The following is a 19,184-nucleotide window of genomic DNA, read 5'->3' as shown; positions in this document are numbered from 1 at the left end:
TGGCCTGTGCACTTTTTTTTATATAATTCTGCAGAAGTGATCCAAATCTGCATTGTCATATCAAAGTTGAAAGGCAGCTTGTCTTCTGATGTGGTAATTCAGGTTCTGTCTGCAGGTATGATTTGTTTTGACTCTGATCTGACTGACGTAACTTAATAAAAAAATGTTGAGAATCACTCTGTTCAGTGAGACTATGGAACTATTAAGTGTACAAAATAAACACATTGCTTGATTTTGCAATTGAACTTTGGTGCCAACTTGTAAAAAAAAAACCAAACCTCCATCAACAAGGATTGACAAGATATTTGATATGAGTTCTGAGTCAAGAATGTTGCTTTGCAGATTCTCCCATAACAGATGATTCAGTTAACTCCATAGAATATACAGTATTTATTCCTGTAAGGCTGAGATCATCAATGGCAGCTTCAACAACAATAACAAAAGTGAATCTGCTGCGTCTGTGTATTTTATGCAAATATCATACTTGTGATTTCACAAAAAAAATCCCTGGTATATTTCATTATAATCCTCCTAGTTTACAAAACATTTTTCTCTGAAATAAGTTCTACTGATTTACAACTATCTTGAAATTGCTATTTAGTTTTAATGCCAAGGTTTTTAGTTAGTTCTATTATGAATGTGCAAAACATTTCAAAAACCATATATTCTTGAACTATAGCTGCTGACAGATCCAGCAACTTTGAAGTGAGCAATGCCGGGCTTTGTAGTAAAGCACCTTTGGAAGGACCAGAGGTTCTACATAATAGTGTAATTTGGTCATCCATGTTGAACAAAGAACTTCCATGTCGTAAGAGTGTAAATTTGAAAAGGTTTAATGAGAAAACAATCAGATTTGTGTGCTATTGCTCATGTTATTCACAGCCTAAAATAGAGAAGTATAATATTTATGCAGAAAGATGTTTTTCTAGGGCCACTAATGAATCTGAAAAAGTACAACTACAGTAATCGAAACAGGAAGCTACTTCTTGTTTTAAAAAAAGGACAAGTTTGCATTGGATTTCTGCAGAATTTCATAGAACTGCAAAAACTGATTCCACAGCCAAAGATGGTAGCTCTACTTAAAAATAAAGGGAAAAATACATCATCACATGCCTGGTTAGCAAGACTCATCGTATTTTACTTTTGTGTTTCTTTGCAACTTTTTACAAATTAAGTGTCATGTGCTGGTTTGACTGGCATCATGCGGATTAGAAATTTAATAAACATGTTTCTACAATATAGCATGTACTCTCCGCCCTAAGAAATAGAGAAGAATTGTATTTTTAATATATTTTCAGTATACTCTGATTGCTGGCCGATCTTAGGAAAAACATAAAATCTTTCTACACTATTTGTAACAATTTCAGAATTGCCTGGCAAAACCATTTTTAAACTCTATCCATATCACTGGCCTTACCTTATTCCCAGGTTATGATTTATACAATGAATCCTGCCATTCTCAGTACTCCAACACAGCCAACTAAAAACAAAGGAAAGCTAAGAGATTCAAGACAAATTACCCTGATGCCAGGGTATTCCTGCTTTCTTTTTTTAGCTTGTTTAAACTCATCTGTATTAATTTTATAAATAACTCAAGGTGACAAACATTCTTAATATACTTTACTTCTGTTATTTTCTCCGCAACACCAACCCTGTGAAATGAGTTGGGTAGAGAGACAGTAACTGGTGCAAAGTCACTCAGCTGGATTTCATGCCTAAGGCAGAACTAGAATTCAGTTTCCTGGTTTCTAGCCTGGTGCCTTAACCACTAGCCAAAACTGGCTCTCTGCAACAAAGACTGGTCTCTTCTAAGATTCACTAGTATGTGAAGTTTTATTATACCAAGGTCACAGAAGGCCTTAGTATAAAATAGGCCAACCACCAAAGGGTGCAAGGCCTGCTTGGCCTGGTATCTCTGTTTCCCAGCACACAGTCCATAGATAGGGCAAATAATTCTTTACTAAAACAGCAGCCATCATAAATCAGGATGTAGGCACTCTCAGTATAATTGTATTTTTTAAAAATATATATATATAAAGTAACAGAAACTATTACAGGATAAAGGAAAGAAAGAAGAGGAGAGAAAAAAGAAAAGGAAAAAAAAGCCAAAAATATAAAAACAAAGTTCCATCACTTTTTTTTCAATTGTTTGACTAACAGTTCCAAAAGAAAAACCTTTGGTTTTAATTTCATATTAATCTTTAAAATCTCAGTTACTATATGTATTTGAATCCAGAACTTTTTGGCTTTTTTACATATCCGCCAGTCATGATGAAATGTCCCTAGGACACATCCAGGTTTCCAACACCTTTTGGACAATGTTTGTGCAGAAGAGACAGAAGCAATGTATTATGAGATGCATTGAATACTTTGACCTAGAAATGGTTTGGGGGGTTAATAAAAAATATACACACAAAGAGAGATGCACTACATAAAGTATTGGATTATACTGAGTCATATCACTGGGCAACAGTTGTCAATTTATATCAGGGGTGTCAAATTCAATTTCATTAAGGGCCATATCGGGGTTGTGTTTAATTTTGGAGGGCCAGAGGGTGGACGTGGTCATGATGGGCATAGCAACAGTGGGCATGGCTGGAGGGGTGGGCGTGGCCATGATGGGCATGATATGGGACTCTTGTGGGGGGCACTTGTGTTAGCCAAGTGCAAATGCAGGACTTCCCTGAGACCTGCCCTCACTCACTCTCATTATATTCTCCTTCCTTCCTTCCTTCCTTCCTTCCTTCCTTCCTTCCTTCCTTCCTTCCTTCCTTCCTTCCTTCCTTCCTTCCTTCCTTCCTTCCTTTCTTCCTTCCTTCCTTTTCTTCTATTTCCCTCCCTCTTCATTTTCCTCTTTCCTTATTTTTCTTTGTCTTTCCTCTTTCCGGTTCTCCTTTCCCGTCCCTTCTTGCATGCTCAAATGCAAGAGGGGAAACATTTCTCCTTTTGTTTTGTTTTTGAGTTTGTTTCGATAGCCGTCTGCCAGCAAAAATGGAGCATGGGGCCCCGTGGGTATGTGTGTGTGTCCTTTGCTGTTTCCAGACTGGCCGCACAGGCCGGATCTAAGCACCTCATGGGCCTTGATTTTGACACCCCTGATTTATATTAAGAATGTTTTCAGAGCCATATTTAAACCAAACATGATCTCACTTTTTATATTTACTAATTGTCTGTAATAAAAAAATTATTCGAAAGCCTTTTCAATCTTTCATGAGCAGAAGCATAGTGCTTCTTTAAAACAGCCACACGTTGAGGCATTTTTCAAGCAAACCTAAAAAAAGATGCCATAGCTTTAAGGAAATCACTCACTAAAATTATTGTAGAACTTAAAACTGGAGCATCTTTTTCAGGATTCCCGAAGGAAGGCCTGAAAAAGTCAGGTCCGTTAATGACCTCCCGCACCCAGGTTCTGCTATAGTGCCTCATCATGGCAGGAGGAGGGTGTTCCTGGAAGAGATGAATGAACTGCATACCAAGATCATATGCTCCCAGCAGGGTCAACCAAGGTGTGAAGTTAAAGCAAAAAGGCACCTTGTTTGGGGGCCAGCTGGAGGTGGATGATTATTTTAATGATAATTGCAAACACACCATTTCATTCTGCTCAGGAGAAAGCGATGGTAAACTATATTTTACCAAGAAGGCTACCCGGATAGGCAGTATAAAGCAATTGATGATATAGTGCTAAATAATGGACCCCTCAGTTTGAGTGGCATTCAACATGCTACTAAAAAAGAATTGAGGATCTTGCATACTAATCATGTTTATGATGTGATTAGATAAAGGCCTTCGGGACACCTAGTTGCTGATTTTGCCATGGAAGAAAAGAAAATGTGAGTCTGCAAAGACAGAATTACATAGGGAGATGGAATATAAGAAGCATCAATACGGGAAAAACTCAACACAGTAAACGGTGGAATGAATTAACTACAGATTGACATCTTAGGCATCAGTAAACGGAGATGGCCTGGACACTTTCAATCAGAAGGTCACTTTGGGACATGAAAACAAAGAAACAGCATGCTTGCATACTCAGAAACAATATTGGTACATTGGTACCTTTTGATGAAGGTAAACTTTGCTACAGTGCAGTCAATGAGCAAATAATTTAAATTTGACTTTGCAGTTTAATATGCTGGTAACTCAAATTTACATTCTAATCACTGATGCCCAGGAAAAGGAAGATGACAAAACAAGCAATATGTATATATGGACATAGATGTATTGCTTTCATTGCCAAGAAAGCAGAAATAAAGCAGGAGATGAAGTTAACAGTTTTTGCAAATCCAAAGATTTGCATTATTCATTAATTTCATTATTAATAAAATCTTCCATCAGCCAAAATTAGGTTTATGCTGGATGCATGGATATCACTAGATCATACAGGTAGTCCTTGACTTAACAATAGTTCGTTTAGTAACCATTTGAAGTTACAATGGCACTGAAAAAAGGGACATAGCCATGTTTCACACTTATGACCATTGCAACATCCCCATGGTCATGAGATCAAATTCAGATGCTTGGCAACTGGGTCATATTTATGCCGGTTGCCATGTCCCAGGATCATGTGATCACCGTTGGCGACCTTCTGACAATCAAAGTCAATGGGGAAGCCTGATTCACCTAACAACTCTGTTATTAACAAGTGCAGTGAATCACTTAACAACTGTAGTAAGAAAGGTTGTAAAATGGGGCCAAAGTCATTTAACAACTATCTCACTTAGCAACATAAATTTTCAGTTCAATTGTGCTTGTACATTGAGGACTATCTGTGTTTAGTATAAAATATATTAACCCCTCCTGCTCACCCATGTGATTCCTTTGACTCAATCATCATGACCTAGACTAAGTCAAGAGATTGTTTCCCCTCATAGCATTAAACTATCTAGGTAATTCATGTTTGTTTATTATATGGCACTGCCAATGTCCCACATCCCGCCAGGTGAATCAGGAGTTTCCAACCTTGGCAACTTTAAGCCTGGTGGACTTCAACTCCCAGAATAAAGTGTTTCCCCTCATGGCATTAAACTATCTAGGTAATTCATATTTGTTTTCTATACGGAGCTGCCAAAGTCCCACATCCCACCAGGTAAACCGGGGTCTCCAACCCTGGCAACTTTAAGCCTGGCGAATTTCAACTCCCAAAATTCCCCAGCCACCTGACTGGGGAATTCTGGGAGTTGAAGTTTGCTGGGCTTAAAGCTGCCAGGGTTGGAGACCCCCTGAGGTAAATCATAACCTGAGGTATTTAGTATTTTTTTTAATTTAGTATTTAGTATTTATTTGATTTGTCAATCGCTTACAAGATACAGGTATAAGAATAAATATAGTTTTGAATACATGAGATAGATACTTATAAGAAAAATAAAAAAACAATAGGAGAGGGATAGTAGGCACGATTGGTGCGCTTATGCACGCCCTCTACCATAACCATAACCTGGTGATCCAGTCATGAGGTTTAACGTGATAGAGAAGTTAACATCTTCTTGCCTTTAATCCAAAAGGAACTGCCTAGGGATCAGCAGAGATATATCTGTTTCACTTATCACTTTTGTTAAGAATGTTTTGTTAAGAATCAGGTGGAAGAGCTGCCCTGTCTGACCTGTTGCCTGCGCAGTGGCACCAGAGCACTGGGACAACCCTCTTGCCAAGCAACATTCTCCACTTGACGTCAATAGGGTGTGGCGTGTGCATTGCCAGTGGCTCAGCCAGCTAGGCAAGTTGGTGGGCTGTCTCCGTTTCCACCAAACCGTAGCTACTATGAATGCAGAGTTTGCCCATTAATACCCAGCTTTCGGTGACAAGACCCTTATCCAGCTTATCACAATCTCACCCAGCTGGGAGATAAGTCCACCTACAAAGGGAATTAATCCTCCAAAATTCAGTGAAGTTTGGTTCTTTTTACAAGGAATATTTAACTGCCCATCTCTAACTTGTTAGGTCAATTTGAAATTACATGGGTCTCCAACCTTGGCAACTTTAAGACTGGTGGACTTCAACTCCCAGAGTTCCTCAGCCAGTTGGCTGAGGAACTCTGGGAGTTGAAGTCCACCAGTCTTAAAGTTGCCGAGGTTGGAGACCCCTGGAGAAAGTATTTTTTATCAATTTCAAAAAAACTTCTCCCACATTTCCTAGCTTGACTGTACAAGGCAGTGCAGGCTAAAAGCTTCCTTATGTCACTTGGAAAAAAACATTCTGCAGTCTTGTCTGCAGTCTTCTTGTGGTGACAGAAGGGGGCAGTGGTACAGCAAAGAATAAACACCAAGTTATTCTCCCAGCTTCTCTTCTTATGTTTATGGGGTGAGCTGTGCTGAATCAGAAACCCTCCACATTTAATTCTACTTCCTGTTTCCAACCATGTAGGGGGCAAGCTAATCTCTCTGGGAAGTCCACAAACCTCACCTCTATTTGGTTTTCGATGGCGTAGATGGCTCTAATCGAATAAAATCTTCCTCAGGTTGATCTTGCTAGCCGGTGACATCATGGACATATCCAATCATTTTTCTGACATTAATGTAGAAGTGGTTTGAAACTGCCTTCTTTAGGATATTTTTGTTCACCTCCGCAATCTTCTGTTCAAAAACTAACTAGATCTAATCCTGCTTAGTTCAGAGCAGATAAAAAGTCATTTCATTTGGAATAACTCAGTGCTGCAGTATATTATAATGCCGTATCAGTTGCTTTTATATATGTTACAACTAATTACACAAACCTATTTCTCTGGATTTTACCTCTTCCTACAGATAGATATTTGATTTGTCTCCTACAGTGGCACAAATGTCTTTCATATTAAACTACTTCCTTTTTTCTTCTTGAATAATATGGATGTGGGGCAATATAGTGGTTAGAAATCCAGCATGAACTCAATTCAGACTTGTGACAACATCTGTTAGGAAGTAAGGCCTCTTGGGGGTCATTGGCACTTGCAATCTCATTAAATAATCATACCCAAGGGTACTGATAGCATAGGAATGGGATTTAGTTTCAACTTACTGAAATCACATGATTTCCAGTAAAAAGCATGCCCTAATTCTATATATAGCTAACTTAAAATCAGTTTAGTCATATACTCCATTGGAGTTATTTCCAGGTAAATGTACCTATAATTCCATCCTTGGCACTGATGAAGTGTTGCTGTGTCCCTAACCAAGAAGCCAGATTTCTCGTGGAAAGCAGCACACCAGAGGACATAAGTGTTGCTTAGTATGCTGGAAAAACTTTGACTTCAGCATTTGATTGCTAGTGGTTCTTACATAGGAGACATAGCCTTGTGAGCCACCTTCATGTATGAATTTTGGCCATTCCTGATCTATAATGGTGTGTCTGTCCCCTTCAAACCCTACCTAATACCCTCCAATGGAGTGGCAGGAGGTAGCTGCCCCAATCCAACCATTTATATAGCTCTATTCTTAGCAGGGGAAGGGTGTTTTACTATGCCGATGGGCAAACAAACACAAGTGATAGGAAAGGTAGAAAAACATCGTCCTGAGTGAAACTGGCATAGGCCCTGCCAGGGCTTCTCTGGTAATGATTAAACTATCTGCCCAGATTTCCCGGCAAGGTAAGCTGGCATTGACCCAGGTGGCACAATATGCAAATTCCCTAGGCGGGAGTTGAGTACCTGTGCTTGGAATTCCCCTAGAGGCGGAGATCATGTTACAGGAGAGGCGCCCTATAAAGGCCCAGCGATGGGGAGGGGCTGAGTTATACACAGGAGGGGATCACAAATACCAGGGCACAGGTGAGCAGGAGCAACTGAACACTCTCTGCTACCTTTTTAGCCGACTACTGTGTGGATTAACCGCTGCAGCAGCACCTGCCTGGTAGGTACAAAAGGAAGACAGTATATTCGTTTTGTGGGTGAACAGAAGGATGGATGTAGAATAGCTGCGTCTGCTCGGTATTCAATTCCGTTCTTGTTCAGGATGTTGTGGCAGCATCTGAAGTGCAATTTATTTAGTTCTTTATTTGATGCCTATATATGTACAGAGCCCTGCCCTATTCCACAGGCTTTAGAGAAGATACTGAGCGTATGATCAGTTCATGAGCTTACCAGTGTATGCATCTGATTGCCTGGCGGTAGAACCAAAATGCATGATCAAAGAAGCTTTTGTCCTGCTCCAGACAGTCAGTTTTTCTGTTTCTATGGACTCAGATGATGCTTTCAGGCAAGACCCCCCCCCCCGCCCCCCAATCATCAGCCTCTCTTGATTCCTGGAAATGTACTGGAAGGGAGAGATAGAGTTTAAACCTTTGCCTGGTAACACTCCTGTGTTTTCCCACTATTTTTTTTCTTTTTCTTTTTCTTTTTTTTTTTTTTGTGGTGATGGTGGTGGTGGAGTGACAGCAATGATGGAATAGCTGCACAATATCTTTGGATGGTTAGGTTCAGAAGCATCCAGAACAATATCTAGTGGTTTAGTATTATACTGTTGTGCTGTCCACTGGCTGGACAGCACAACCATCAAGCAATTTGCAATTTTCTGGCAAAGGGAGGATAGGCTGTGGCTGGTTTCTCTGGCAATTTTCTTCTATATTTGATGTATTTTCAATTTTGACAGATCTAAAGGGACAGGGCTCCCATCTGACCTGGAACTTTTAAAGTTTATAAGCAAGATGAAGGGTGGGAGAAGGGTCAGCAAGTGATAAATGATAATGCCTGAAAATTTAAATTGAAGTGAGCAAAGTTCAAGAAATCATCCATTTCTAAGAAATCAGAACCTTTTCTCAGATAAATGGAGAATTATTTAAATTTGATAAGAGGATTGTTGAATGTATGTTGTCTGATAACAAAACAGGGACCATGCTTAAAGGTTATTTTTCATGGAGTGTGGGCTAAAAGTGTGTGTGTGTGTGTGTGTGTGCGCGCGTGCAAAGGTAAAGGGATCTCTATCTAGGAAAAATTCATATTACTAAAGAACTTTTGAAGTGATAATTGCTTTCCCGCCCCTCTTTTATGTTGTTGCTGTATTAGCCAAATCCAAAGATCAGGGATGGAAATGGGATGGAATGCAAGTGTAAAGTTATTTCTGTGGCTTCTCCAATAAAAAAAGTGAAAACACTGGTAAAATGAGAGTTTGGATTTGTTGAGAGACCTCTGCGAGAAGGCTTTCATTTGGATATTTCTGGAAAGATCCTGCCCATTAGGGTAGCTGTTCCATACTTGGTGATTTCTAAAATTCCTTGAGTAGAAGTTCCGGTCATTTAGAATTGCAGTATGATGGGCATTGTGGCCAATCTTATCTAGAGGGCATTAGTTTGGGTGAGACAATGCAAGGCCTTGAAAGACTGCAGAAAATATGAAGAAGAACCAGGAGCCAGAAGATAGATACTATTGCAAAACATATCTATGCAAAATGTTAAAGAAGAGGGGAAAAATACAGGTGATTCATTCTCCCCCATGCTTATTGCGCTCTCCATTTCGGTCCAAATCTAACAGTTTCAATTTTCTGACAGAAAATTCCATGGCGGGATCTTGTGAAATCAGCAACCTCATCTCTAATTATATCAGTGCCATGTACCAGCCAGAGGAGGCCCCACCAGACCCTGATCTGCTAACCCACCTTGTCGAAGATGACAACCTATCTCTTGTTCTGAGTAACGCAAACATGGCAACTGAGACAACAGGTAGTTGTCCATAATCAGATGGTGCAAGGATAGTGGGCAACTGAGTAAAAGAAGAAAAGAGGGCATCTTATATCCAGAACAGATTTTGGAATTCTGTTTTACTGGCCTTGGAGGCATACGTTTCGGTAGCCAATGGATTTTAATGCAAAGCACTGCACCCTTTACTTGGGGAATTTGAATAAGCTCTTTAACCATTGCTAGGTTAATGTGTTGAAATGCTTTGAATCTTTGTCACGTTCTATACAAATTATGATGGTGATTTGGAGGGCAACAGGTTGGGGAAGGCTGGCTTAAAACCTTGCAGAGCCAAAAGGCCAGTCGTAATATCTCTATACAGGTAGTCCTCGACTTACGACCACAATTGAGCCCAAAATTTCTGTTGTTAAGTGGGTTTTGCCCCATTTTTACAAACTTTCTTTCTTCAGTTGTTAAGTGAATTGCTGCCATTGATAAGTTAGTAAACCGGTTGTTAAGTGAATCTGGCTTCCCCATTGATTTTGCCTGTCAGAAGGTTGCAAAAGATAATCACATGACCTTGGGACACAACAACGGTCACAATTATGAACCAGTTGTCAAGCATCTGAATTTTGACCATACGATCATAGAGATGCTGCAAAGGTCGTAACGGTGAAAAACAGTCGTAAGTCACTTTTTTCAGCATCGTTGTGAATGGTCACTAAATGAACGGTTATAAGTCAAGGACTACCTGTACTGCTTTTCCTGCCAGTGAAAAGCCTTGTATAAGTCAAAGGCCACTGGAGCACTGAACAGCGCCACCGATACTGGGGCAGTTGATTATGTACAGTATTCTAATGGAGGCATGGCTGGCTGCACAGAGAAGCTGAGAAGTTGCTGCCCTAAATGACCTCATTCCAGCTGGGAGGGGCATGTTCAGAGATAAGGGAACAGGTGACAGGTGTACGTGTTAACCCAACCACAGTGACTAAGCAAGATAAATCCTGTGCGTAAATGAACTGGCCGCACCCTGTGTAGCTCAGGCAGCAGTGTTCCAGGGGCTGGGCTGGCACTAACAAAGCAATCACCTGCTCAACTAAACCCACTCTTGGCTCTCCCTCCTCCCCCCGCTCACCTCTCCCTTCTCCCATTCTCAGGAAAGCCAACATGGTTTGGTGAGATGCCACACAGCTGGAGCAGGTCTCAGGTGCTGGAGTGGATCAGCTATCATGTGGAGAAGAACAAGTATGATGCCAGTGCCATAGATTTCTCTTGCTGCAACATGGATGGCTACACCCTTTGCCAATACACACGGGATCAGCTGGGACTTATCTTTGGGCCCCTTGGGGATGAGTTATACGACCGCTTGCATGAAACTGGTACGTGTTGCTGTCCCCCTCTCCTTTCAAGGCAGAAATGCATTGACATTCCTCCCCTCTACTCCCCATTTTGTGAGGCAGAAATACAACAATTGAGAAAATGAGGTGGGTTGTTAAGTGTAAAACTAAATGACAATGTCCACACCTCAGTGTAAATTAAGATTTGCTGAATTGTGGGTTCTTAACACATGACTGAACATCACATTAAGCCATAAACCATTATTTACAAAACATAACAAATCTCATAATGGATTAGTGTCCTATATTAAACCAATCGATTTCCCTGAAGCAGGATATTCTTTTGGAAGAGAAGTGGCTGTGAATTTATTCTGGACTAGTAGAGATTGCTACCTTTTCTTATTGACTTCACCCTGGTGTCTGGCCCTCCTCCCCATCCTTAGATTTGAAAAATTAAAACTTTTTCATGCTATACATAGCAGGAGGGAGGGAAACTTCAAGTGTGAAGTGAGAGCAAGTTGCATTACTGCAAGGGCAACATATTACAATGAAAAGTGAAACAGTCCAGAAGGCAGAAATTAGTCATCTACAAGAATAAAATGCCTGGTACGGTACCTATCTCCTATTAATCATTATTTATCAGGAGCAAATCTAAATTTCCAGAAAAACACTGCCCCTATTTTATTTAACTTCCCTATAACGAAAATCATGCAACTTTTTTATTTCTGGATGAACAAGGGAGAAGTACTGTGTTTATAATTCAGAAATAACATATTTTTCTTTCCCACACCCTTTTTGTGTCTGTTTCAGATGAACTTGGCTGGATCATGTCAGTGCTGAGGACTGATGATGTATCCCAGGAGGCCCTTCTGGAATCCAGTCATTTAGGTGAGAGAATAATGAATGGCTGCTCTGTCTTGTAATGGTTCCCTGTTACATCTGTTCATATCTGTTTTTATGAATGTGATTAACCCTCTCTTTCTCTCTCTTTGTAGAATTGGGGAACTCCTGCAGTCAGGACTATCTGGAGGAAATGAAATTAGCAACCATTTTTTCACAGCCAGATCTTGGCTACATCTCTGGAGCCATGTCACCAGACAGCTCGGCATCTCTAGCAGGTACCGTATGTTTCCCAAACTGTTGATGTCCTTTGCCTCCTTTGCCTGAGCTGACACAGGAAGCCTTTTGGCCTTAATACTGTAGATTCAACTTCCCATCACATTCACTCATTTAAACAGATTGCAATCTATTAACGGTTTTTCTTATGGGGGTGGGGGGATATTTGTACCTAATATCTAAGAAATATCTAAGTTCTAGAAGGGGAGTAATAGTAAAATACGTCTTTTGAATAAGTAAATAAATCCTCAGGACCCAGAACATTTGACAATCATGCTTCATTTCCAGAGCTAGTAGAGATTCTAATTTACTTTCCTTTCTCCCCAGGGACAATGTCTCAGAGCCCTCAATCTCAGGACTCCGGTGGAAGTGATCTAGATCTTGATCCCATAGACATAAAGCACTACAAATTTTCTGATGGTGAGTTAAGACTCAAGCTGATCCACAGGATTTCAGATATGCTTGCATAAATGCTTTTATTGCTACCTATTTTGCCAGTATAATGGCTGGCATCTTCAAAGACAAACTAGAGAGGAGGAAGACAAAAGGACAGGAAGAGTAGACAATAGAGGATGGCATAAAACAAATATGAAGAGAACAAATAAATAGAATCATAGATGTCCAACAGCTTAATTCCTCCTATAAAATGTTAGAACTGAATATCTGTGAAAAGTAATAGAGTAAATTATGCATATTCAGAGTCTACTCTTTCATTATTGTGTGAACAGAAATAACATACCATTGCTATATTTAGATATGAGAGAAGATTTCCTCATAAATTTTGAGCAGAAGCATTTAAAATCAAAAGCAAAATCTGAATAAGGGCTATTTGCTTGGTTTTGTTTTTGAACTTAGAATGAGGCATTGGTTGCCCTTTTTAATTTGGAGAAAAGCAATATGGAGGCCCATAGCTTGCTGTCTTTGGATGGAGAATGCTGGTTTAATTTTAAATGAGCAATCTGCCTAAAGGAGAAAAGAATATAGTTTCCTCATTTGTAACCTCTGAAACATCAAAGACTGCAGCTTTTATTGAAGGTTTCTGTTTTAAGAGAAAGTTACATATAATTGCTTTCTAGTTCTTCTCATGTTGTCCCTTCCAACTCTGTTCTGTTTATAATAAGAGAGCAATTGACCTAGAAGTTGATCGAATGCTTTCTGGTTTTAGAGGATTCTATTGCAATTCCATTTTAAAGAAATGTAGAGTAGAATTTTTTTTGAAAGCAGAAAAACTTAATCAAACACCTTCTTATCAGTTAAAGAGAATAGAATAATGGAAACCATGATTGCTAGAAGCTAAGAGACTTGTACCATATTCTTAGATTATCTGGATGGAAAACGTTGGTTTAGAAAAAGATGGCGGCCATGACCATATGATGAAAACCACATCCCTTTCAAATGTGTGGCCATTATTTTAACCTTTTAAAAACTTTAACCCCCCCCCCATTGCTCCTGTCTAGAAATAAGCTCTGTTTACATTGTAGCTGACATGTTGACTCTGAATAAACATACACATTCTGTTTACCCAAGGGTAAACAAACCAGTTGGCCAGGATGTTATAATGGGGCAAGGGATCAGGACTTGATCTCTCCGATTTATGCTGGGTACATACTGTTTTGCCATACTGTCTTCTAGGGAACATGCTTGGACTTTCAAGTTCACATATGGTAGTTGTAGGGATGTAAAATATTGGGGCAAAAAGTTTTCAAGTGTGTCTTTTCCCCCCCTTACATGTCCAGAATCTAAGAAAGAAGATCTCAAGAAAAGGAAAAGGGGACGACCACGAAAGATCAGCAAGGACAGCAGAGATTGCCTTGAGACTAAAAAGAACAAACACTGTAAGTATATATTGTACAATATATGGGCAGGATGTTCATGATATCTGGCTAGTGAATGCAATCCAAATTTGTCCATCCACTTCTTGCTCAGATTATATGCTGTTTAGTGCAATAAGGAGATAATATTAAAATCTTGCTATCTTGCTTGACTTACATATATTGGCCCTACAACTGCCATATCTTGAAGTTCCAAGGCAGCTCACTTATTTGGTCCATTAAGACAGATGCAGAAGCACAGTAACTTTATTGATGCTTGCCTGTACAAGACTGTATGCTTGCCAGATATGTCAGAGTGAGACAAGGAATGTAAACACTGATCAACTGCACAATGCTTGAATTATGTCATTTTGCATTATAGTTCCTTGTCTTACAAACTGATTTAAATCATCTCAGTTTTCTGATTATCTTTTGTCTCCTTGGAGGTATAGAAGTTTCTCAGACACACATTTTCCATTTTCGTATACAATTATTCCATAGTCCTAGTGCAGGGGTGTCAAACTACATTGAGCACCACATCAGAGTTGTGTTTTACCTCATGAGGCTGGGGTGGGCTGTGATGGCCTCCTGCCAACAGCCCTCCCAAGCTTTGTTTCTGCTTGCAGTAGGTTGCAGGAGGCCGTTGCAGCCAAAAACAGAGCTTGGGACCCCATTCATTGGCAGAGGCACCACGGGCTGGTTCTTTGTTGTTTCCCAGGTGACCCTGTGGGCTAGATCCAGTCCCTGGGCCTTGAGTTTGACCCCCCTGCCCTAGTGTATAATCTTTTATGCCCAGTTTGGGAACCTTTCCTGCTTGCAGTATCATTTGGACAAATGATTTACCTGTCTTGTTTCCTTTTTCTTAACCAGCACCAAGAGGGATCCACCTGTGGGAATTCATTCGGGACATCCTAATTCATCCTGAGCTGAATGAGGGTTTGCTGAAGTGGGAAGACCGTCGAGAAGGCATTTTCAAATTCCTGAGATCAGAGGCTGTAGCCCAGCTGTGGGGACAAAAGAAAAAAAATAGTAGCATGACCTATGAGAAACTCAGCCGTGCCATGAGGTATCTATCGTTATTTTTTTTATATACTGATCAATAATCTTCATAATTGTAATAAGGTCCTGTCACACTGCCAAGGATATATTAATTATATTAAAAAATTAAAAGAGAATCAAAAGAAACTAAAAGCAAACAATTTCCTAAAACTCAAAGATCAATAGCTCATTAACATTTTGTTAAAAGGTCTACAAAAATAGTCCTCAACTTACAACCGCAATTGAAATTTTTTGTTGTTAAGTGAGACAGTTCTTAAGTGAATCTCCCCCATTTAAAGACCTTTCTTGCCATAGTTGTTAAATGAATCACTGCAGTTTTAAAGTTAGTAACCTAGTTGTTAAATGAATCTGGCGCCCCCAGTGATTTTTCTTGTCAGAAGGTCCCAAAAGGTGATCAGATGATCCCAGGACATTGCAAACACCATAAATATGAATCAGTTGCCAAGCATCTGAATTTTGATGACATAATCGTGGGAATACTGCGACAGCCATAAGTGTGAAAAACGGTTGTAAGTCACTTTTTTTCCAGTGCCATCACAACTTTGAATTAAAAGAAGTGTTGTAAGTGGAGGACTACCTGTAATACAATCTGCCTGAGATAAAAACATCAACAAAGCTGACAAAAATAAGCACTACAATTCATAGTAAGGGGATAGAATGAAGAGGCAACAGGGTAAATATATGAGCAGATGCTGTTGTGGTAGGACTCCCTTTTTTATGATTACAGCTATTCAGACCCTCAAAATGGGGTGGGAAGCTACATCTATTAATCCTTAGATCAGCTGAGCACATCTATTATCATTTTTAAAAAATGACCCCAAACTTTGGGGAAAGGGACAGAAATCCAAGTCCTATGTTCTCTGCTGGTGTCTCGGTCATATACCTCTCCCCAGTCAAAATTAAAGAAAACAAAAGTACGACTTCTGGTTACCAAAAATTGCAATTTATGTAATAACAAATTCCAAGCATATAGATTATGGAAACTTGACTCAAATCAACATCCATTATAAAACACTTTAAAGAATTTGGCCTTGATTTTTTTGGGGGGTGGTGGTGGTGGTGGAAAGAGGAGGGGTAATCCTTGGGGCTCCTTTTTAAAGCCTTTACTATCTCTTCTCTCAGGTATTACTACAAACGGGAAATTCTGGAACGTGTGGATGGCCGGAGACTTGTGTACAAGTTTGGGAAAAACTCCAGTGGTTGGAAGGAGGAAGAGGTGCAAGACCAGAGCTAAACAGCTACAAGAGCCTCACATGGACTTGAAGTTGGCCCGCTCTTACTTGGAGGCCCACCTCTGAGGATAATGGATTGTCACGGGCCCAGAACTATTAAACTGCTGTCTGAAGCAGTGTGTTAAAACTCCTGCCCTACATGGGGCAAAGCGTGTATGCTGGCTCTCAGAAGGGCGTTCAACCAATTACGGCTGATATTTTGGCTCAAGTAGGTTATTGTGAACCGTTATTATTTTGTTGCAATTGGAATTTGGCAGCCTCCAACTCTGAATTAGGATTACAATGCCTTCGGCTGTCTAAGACTGCGCAAAGCTCATCGAGGCAGAAGGAACAGGCTGTTCTTGGCTATTCCTGGAGGGCAATTCCCAAAACATCAAGTAATCTGCAGATTGAAGGTGAATGCTGTGGACAGCTATTTGTGGGAAACAGAGACACTGTTCTGATACTGTTGCTGATAAGCCTGATAGACACTTTGGAAAGCCAGGTGGACATGTAGCTTCCCATCCAGCAACTGACTGTTTACCAGCAAATGGTCCTGTTTAACAGGCAGAAAATTGGAACAGTAAACCTGAGATCATTATGGATTTCACATAATCCAAAGAGCAAGGTTTAGTAGCCACCGATCTGACTCTTCTCCAGCTGATTGAGTACATGTGTGTCTAGAAAGGAAGAACTTTTTTCCCTAGAAAGTGCTACAACTTTCTATGAATAGCTTCTTCTTGCTCTTAATTTATATGTTATATATATGTGTGTGTGTGTGTTTATATAATGTACATAGATATCTATTTTTTTCACAACTAAGTTTGTGTGATTGTATCAGGAAGTCCTGGGCTTTTTTCAAAAACTGATGATTATTGTTGCTAATATTCAGCTGGGCTGAACAAATAAAAAAAATCTTTATTTTGAAATCAAAAAGAGTTTTTAAGATGTTTGCATCTGTTCATTGGTGTCTCCAGGAGAGCCCTGTGTGATGTACTGGCCTCCTGCTTTTTAATAATAATTAACCAATAAATCATTGGTTTTTAATTCTTGTGTGCTGCTTGATAATTGATATATGTGCATCACCAGGGGGAGCAGTGAAGAACCGACATTGGATTTTTCTTGGGATAGAACAGAAAGGAAAAGGAAAGCTTATTTTTTACTATTGACAGTTAAGAAAGGTGTCCGTTTAAGGATTCTTTATTTGTTTGGATATTTTAGATTACCCTTTCTTAACCTGAGGAAACATACAGTGATCAATTTACTTGAGAACTATGAGCATTGTAGTCCAACATAGCTGGAAGGAATCTCTTTGAAAAAAGTTAGTTCTTTAGAGGGAGGCATCCATATTGCAATAATTAATTTTTGCTTTCTGAATAAAACATGCGATAAGGTAAACAATTCAGGTTCCATTAACTTTCAATTTGGTTTCCAATGACCTAATTCTTTCCCCCAGTGTAACAACAAGCAGTATTGATAGCCCATTCATAAACAATATGAAAAGATCCTTCTGTACTGGATAAATCTTTAGCTGTCTTCTAAAATTATATCCAAAGAGACTTTTTGATAAATAATAATACAAATCAGCTATACAGAACTTGGCACACAGAAGCTTCCAGGTGCAGTTATTATTCTTTCTAGTTAAAAAGGCAAACAAACTTGAAAAGACCCTTTCTGAAGAGATTTTGTCCATCAAAACAGAGAAACTGTGGTTCCGTATAAAGAAGCTTTATATGCTCTTCATTAGAATAAAAAATGTAGCTGCTCTAAGACTGGGATATGGGTGAAGCCATGCTCATTTTTAAAAATCCATTTTGGATTAAAATAATATTCCTCTTTCGTAGAATATAAAGCTATCTACCTAAACAATTTCTGGCTAAAAGCTAAAGGATCTTTCTGATTCTGTCTCCCTTCATAGTCTCTGACTAAAATCTCTCACAGTAATCTTTAAGAAGTCTTGAAGTACAGGGAAAGTGCCAGAAGTCTGAAGAAGGGCTAACATTGTTTCACTCTTTTCTTTATAAAAAAAGGAGGGGGGGAATAGGCCCAGTGCTTTTCAACATTTTAAAAATTTACTTAGATGAGGGAATAGAAGGGATGCTCATCCGATAGGAGATGGTACAAAGGGAGGGAGACCGATAATACTGTACATCAGAAGATAGACCCAAGATTCAAAAGGATCTTTTAATACCATAGACTTGAACATTAGGCCCTTGTTCGATGGTGTTCAAAAAAACTGAGTGTGTTTAGCCTAGGTTCGTTTCTGCACTTTAGTAGGAAAACTAGAAGCAGTGGTAGAAAATAGGCGATAACTGGCTTAGCAGTGATAGTCATGAGTGGGATCTGCATGTCATGATAGACCACAGGTTAAGCATGCAGCCACCAAAAGAGTCAATGCAATATTTGGCTGCATCAATAGAGGGACAATGTTGGGTTTCCAGAAAGCAAAAGATCTGCTTTTTGATTCACTGGACCTTGAACACTGTATCCAACTTTGGTTGCCACAAATGCAAGAAGACTGCTGAGGCACTGTGAAGGGTGTAGAAAAGAGCTACAATGATGGTGAGGGGCTTTAAGGCTAAATCCTGTAAAAACAATTAAAAGAACTTAAGAAGGGAAGAGTAATGGGCCACATGATATTGAGCTTCCAATATTAAAAGATTATCAGAGGGAGGTAGTACAGATTTCATTAATTTAATTTAATTTAATGTATTCAGTTTGTTATGTCTAGCCATCCTGTTAGACTTCGGGTGGCTTATAAAATTCAAGAAACAATTAAAGCAGTTAAAACACACCGGCAGCCCAGATTAAAACAATCAGAATGATAAGCTACAAATATGGCAGGAGCCCCACACTGCATAACTAACATATTAACCTCCAGGCTGGGAAGAGAGCCAGGTCTTAAGGGCTTCCCAGCGCCTGGGGCTGGGCTGGGGTGGGGGCATAGTCTGTGTGGAGGAGCTTTGGGGTAGGCTCTGAAGTCAGAAAATCACCCCCAAAGAAAGATTGGCAAATGGATTCTATAGGACTTGATTAATTTCGCAGCTGAAAACAGACACAGATGAAACTGT

At 39.7% G+C, this 19,184-nt stretch overlaps 1 protein-coding gene across 2 annotated transcripts; it reads left to right on the top strand.

Annotated features, from left to right (window-relative positions):
• Positions 1–7,635: 7,635 nt before the first annotated feature.
• On the top strand, positions 7,636–17,160 carry ELF3 (E74 like ETS transcription factor 3). 2 transcript variants are annotated; one of them, XM_087929269.1, is made up of 9 exons: positions 7,636–7,738; positions 9,454–9,624; positions 10,737–10,958; positions 11,727–11,804; positions 11,912–12,034; positions 12,360–12,452; positions 13,769–13,867; positions 14,714–14,909; positions 16,025–17,160. In XM_087929269.1, exons 1-9 carry the CDS (start codon positions 7,651–7,653, stop codon positions 16,134–16,136), a joined length of 1,182 nt encoding a protein of 393 aa, XP_087785395.1. In that variant the 5' UTR covers positions 7,636–7,650; the 3' UTR covers positions 16,137–17,160. The 2 variants fall into 2 exon arrangements, with proteins under 2 accessions (XP_087785395.1, XP_026568722.1); XM_026712937.2 differs by having other exon boundaries at positions 7,687–7,820.
• Positions 17,161–19,184: the final 2,024 nt, after the last annotated feature.

This window comes from Pseudonaja textilis, chromosome 3 (genome assembly GCF_049901715.1).
Source record: "Pseudonaja textilis isolate UNSWEBS1 chromosome 3, rPseTex1.2, whole genome shotgun sequence".
NCBI classification, from domain to species: Eukaryota; Metazoa; Chordata; class Lepidosauria; order Squamata; family Elapidae; genus Pseudonaja; species Pseudonaja textilis.
This window is presented reverse-complemented; position numbering and strand designations above follow the sequence as displayed.

What these genes read in the sequence shown, in the direction of transcription:
- ELF3 (XM_087929269.1), top strand. Translation starts at nt 7,651, where the DNA reads ATGTTACAGGAGAGGCGCCCTATAAAGGCCCAGCGATGGGGAGGGGCT. An exon ending in CGACCGCTTGCATGAAACTG is followed by an intron (nt 10,959 to 11,726) that starts GTACGTGTTGCT and finishes TGTCTGTTTCAG; the next exon opens with ATGAACTTGGCTGGATCATG. An exon ending in CAGCTCGGCATCTCTAGCAG is followed by an intron (nt 12,035 to 12,359) that starts GTACCGTATGTT and finishes CTTTCTCCCCAG; the next exon opens with GGACAATGTCTCAGAGCCCT.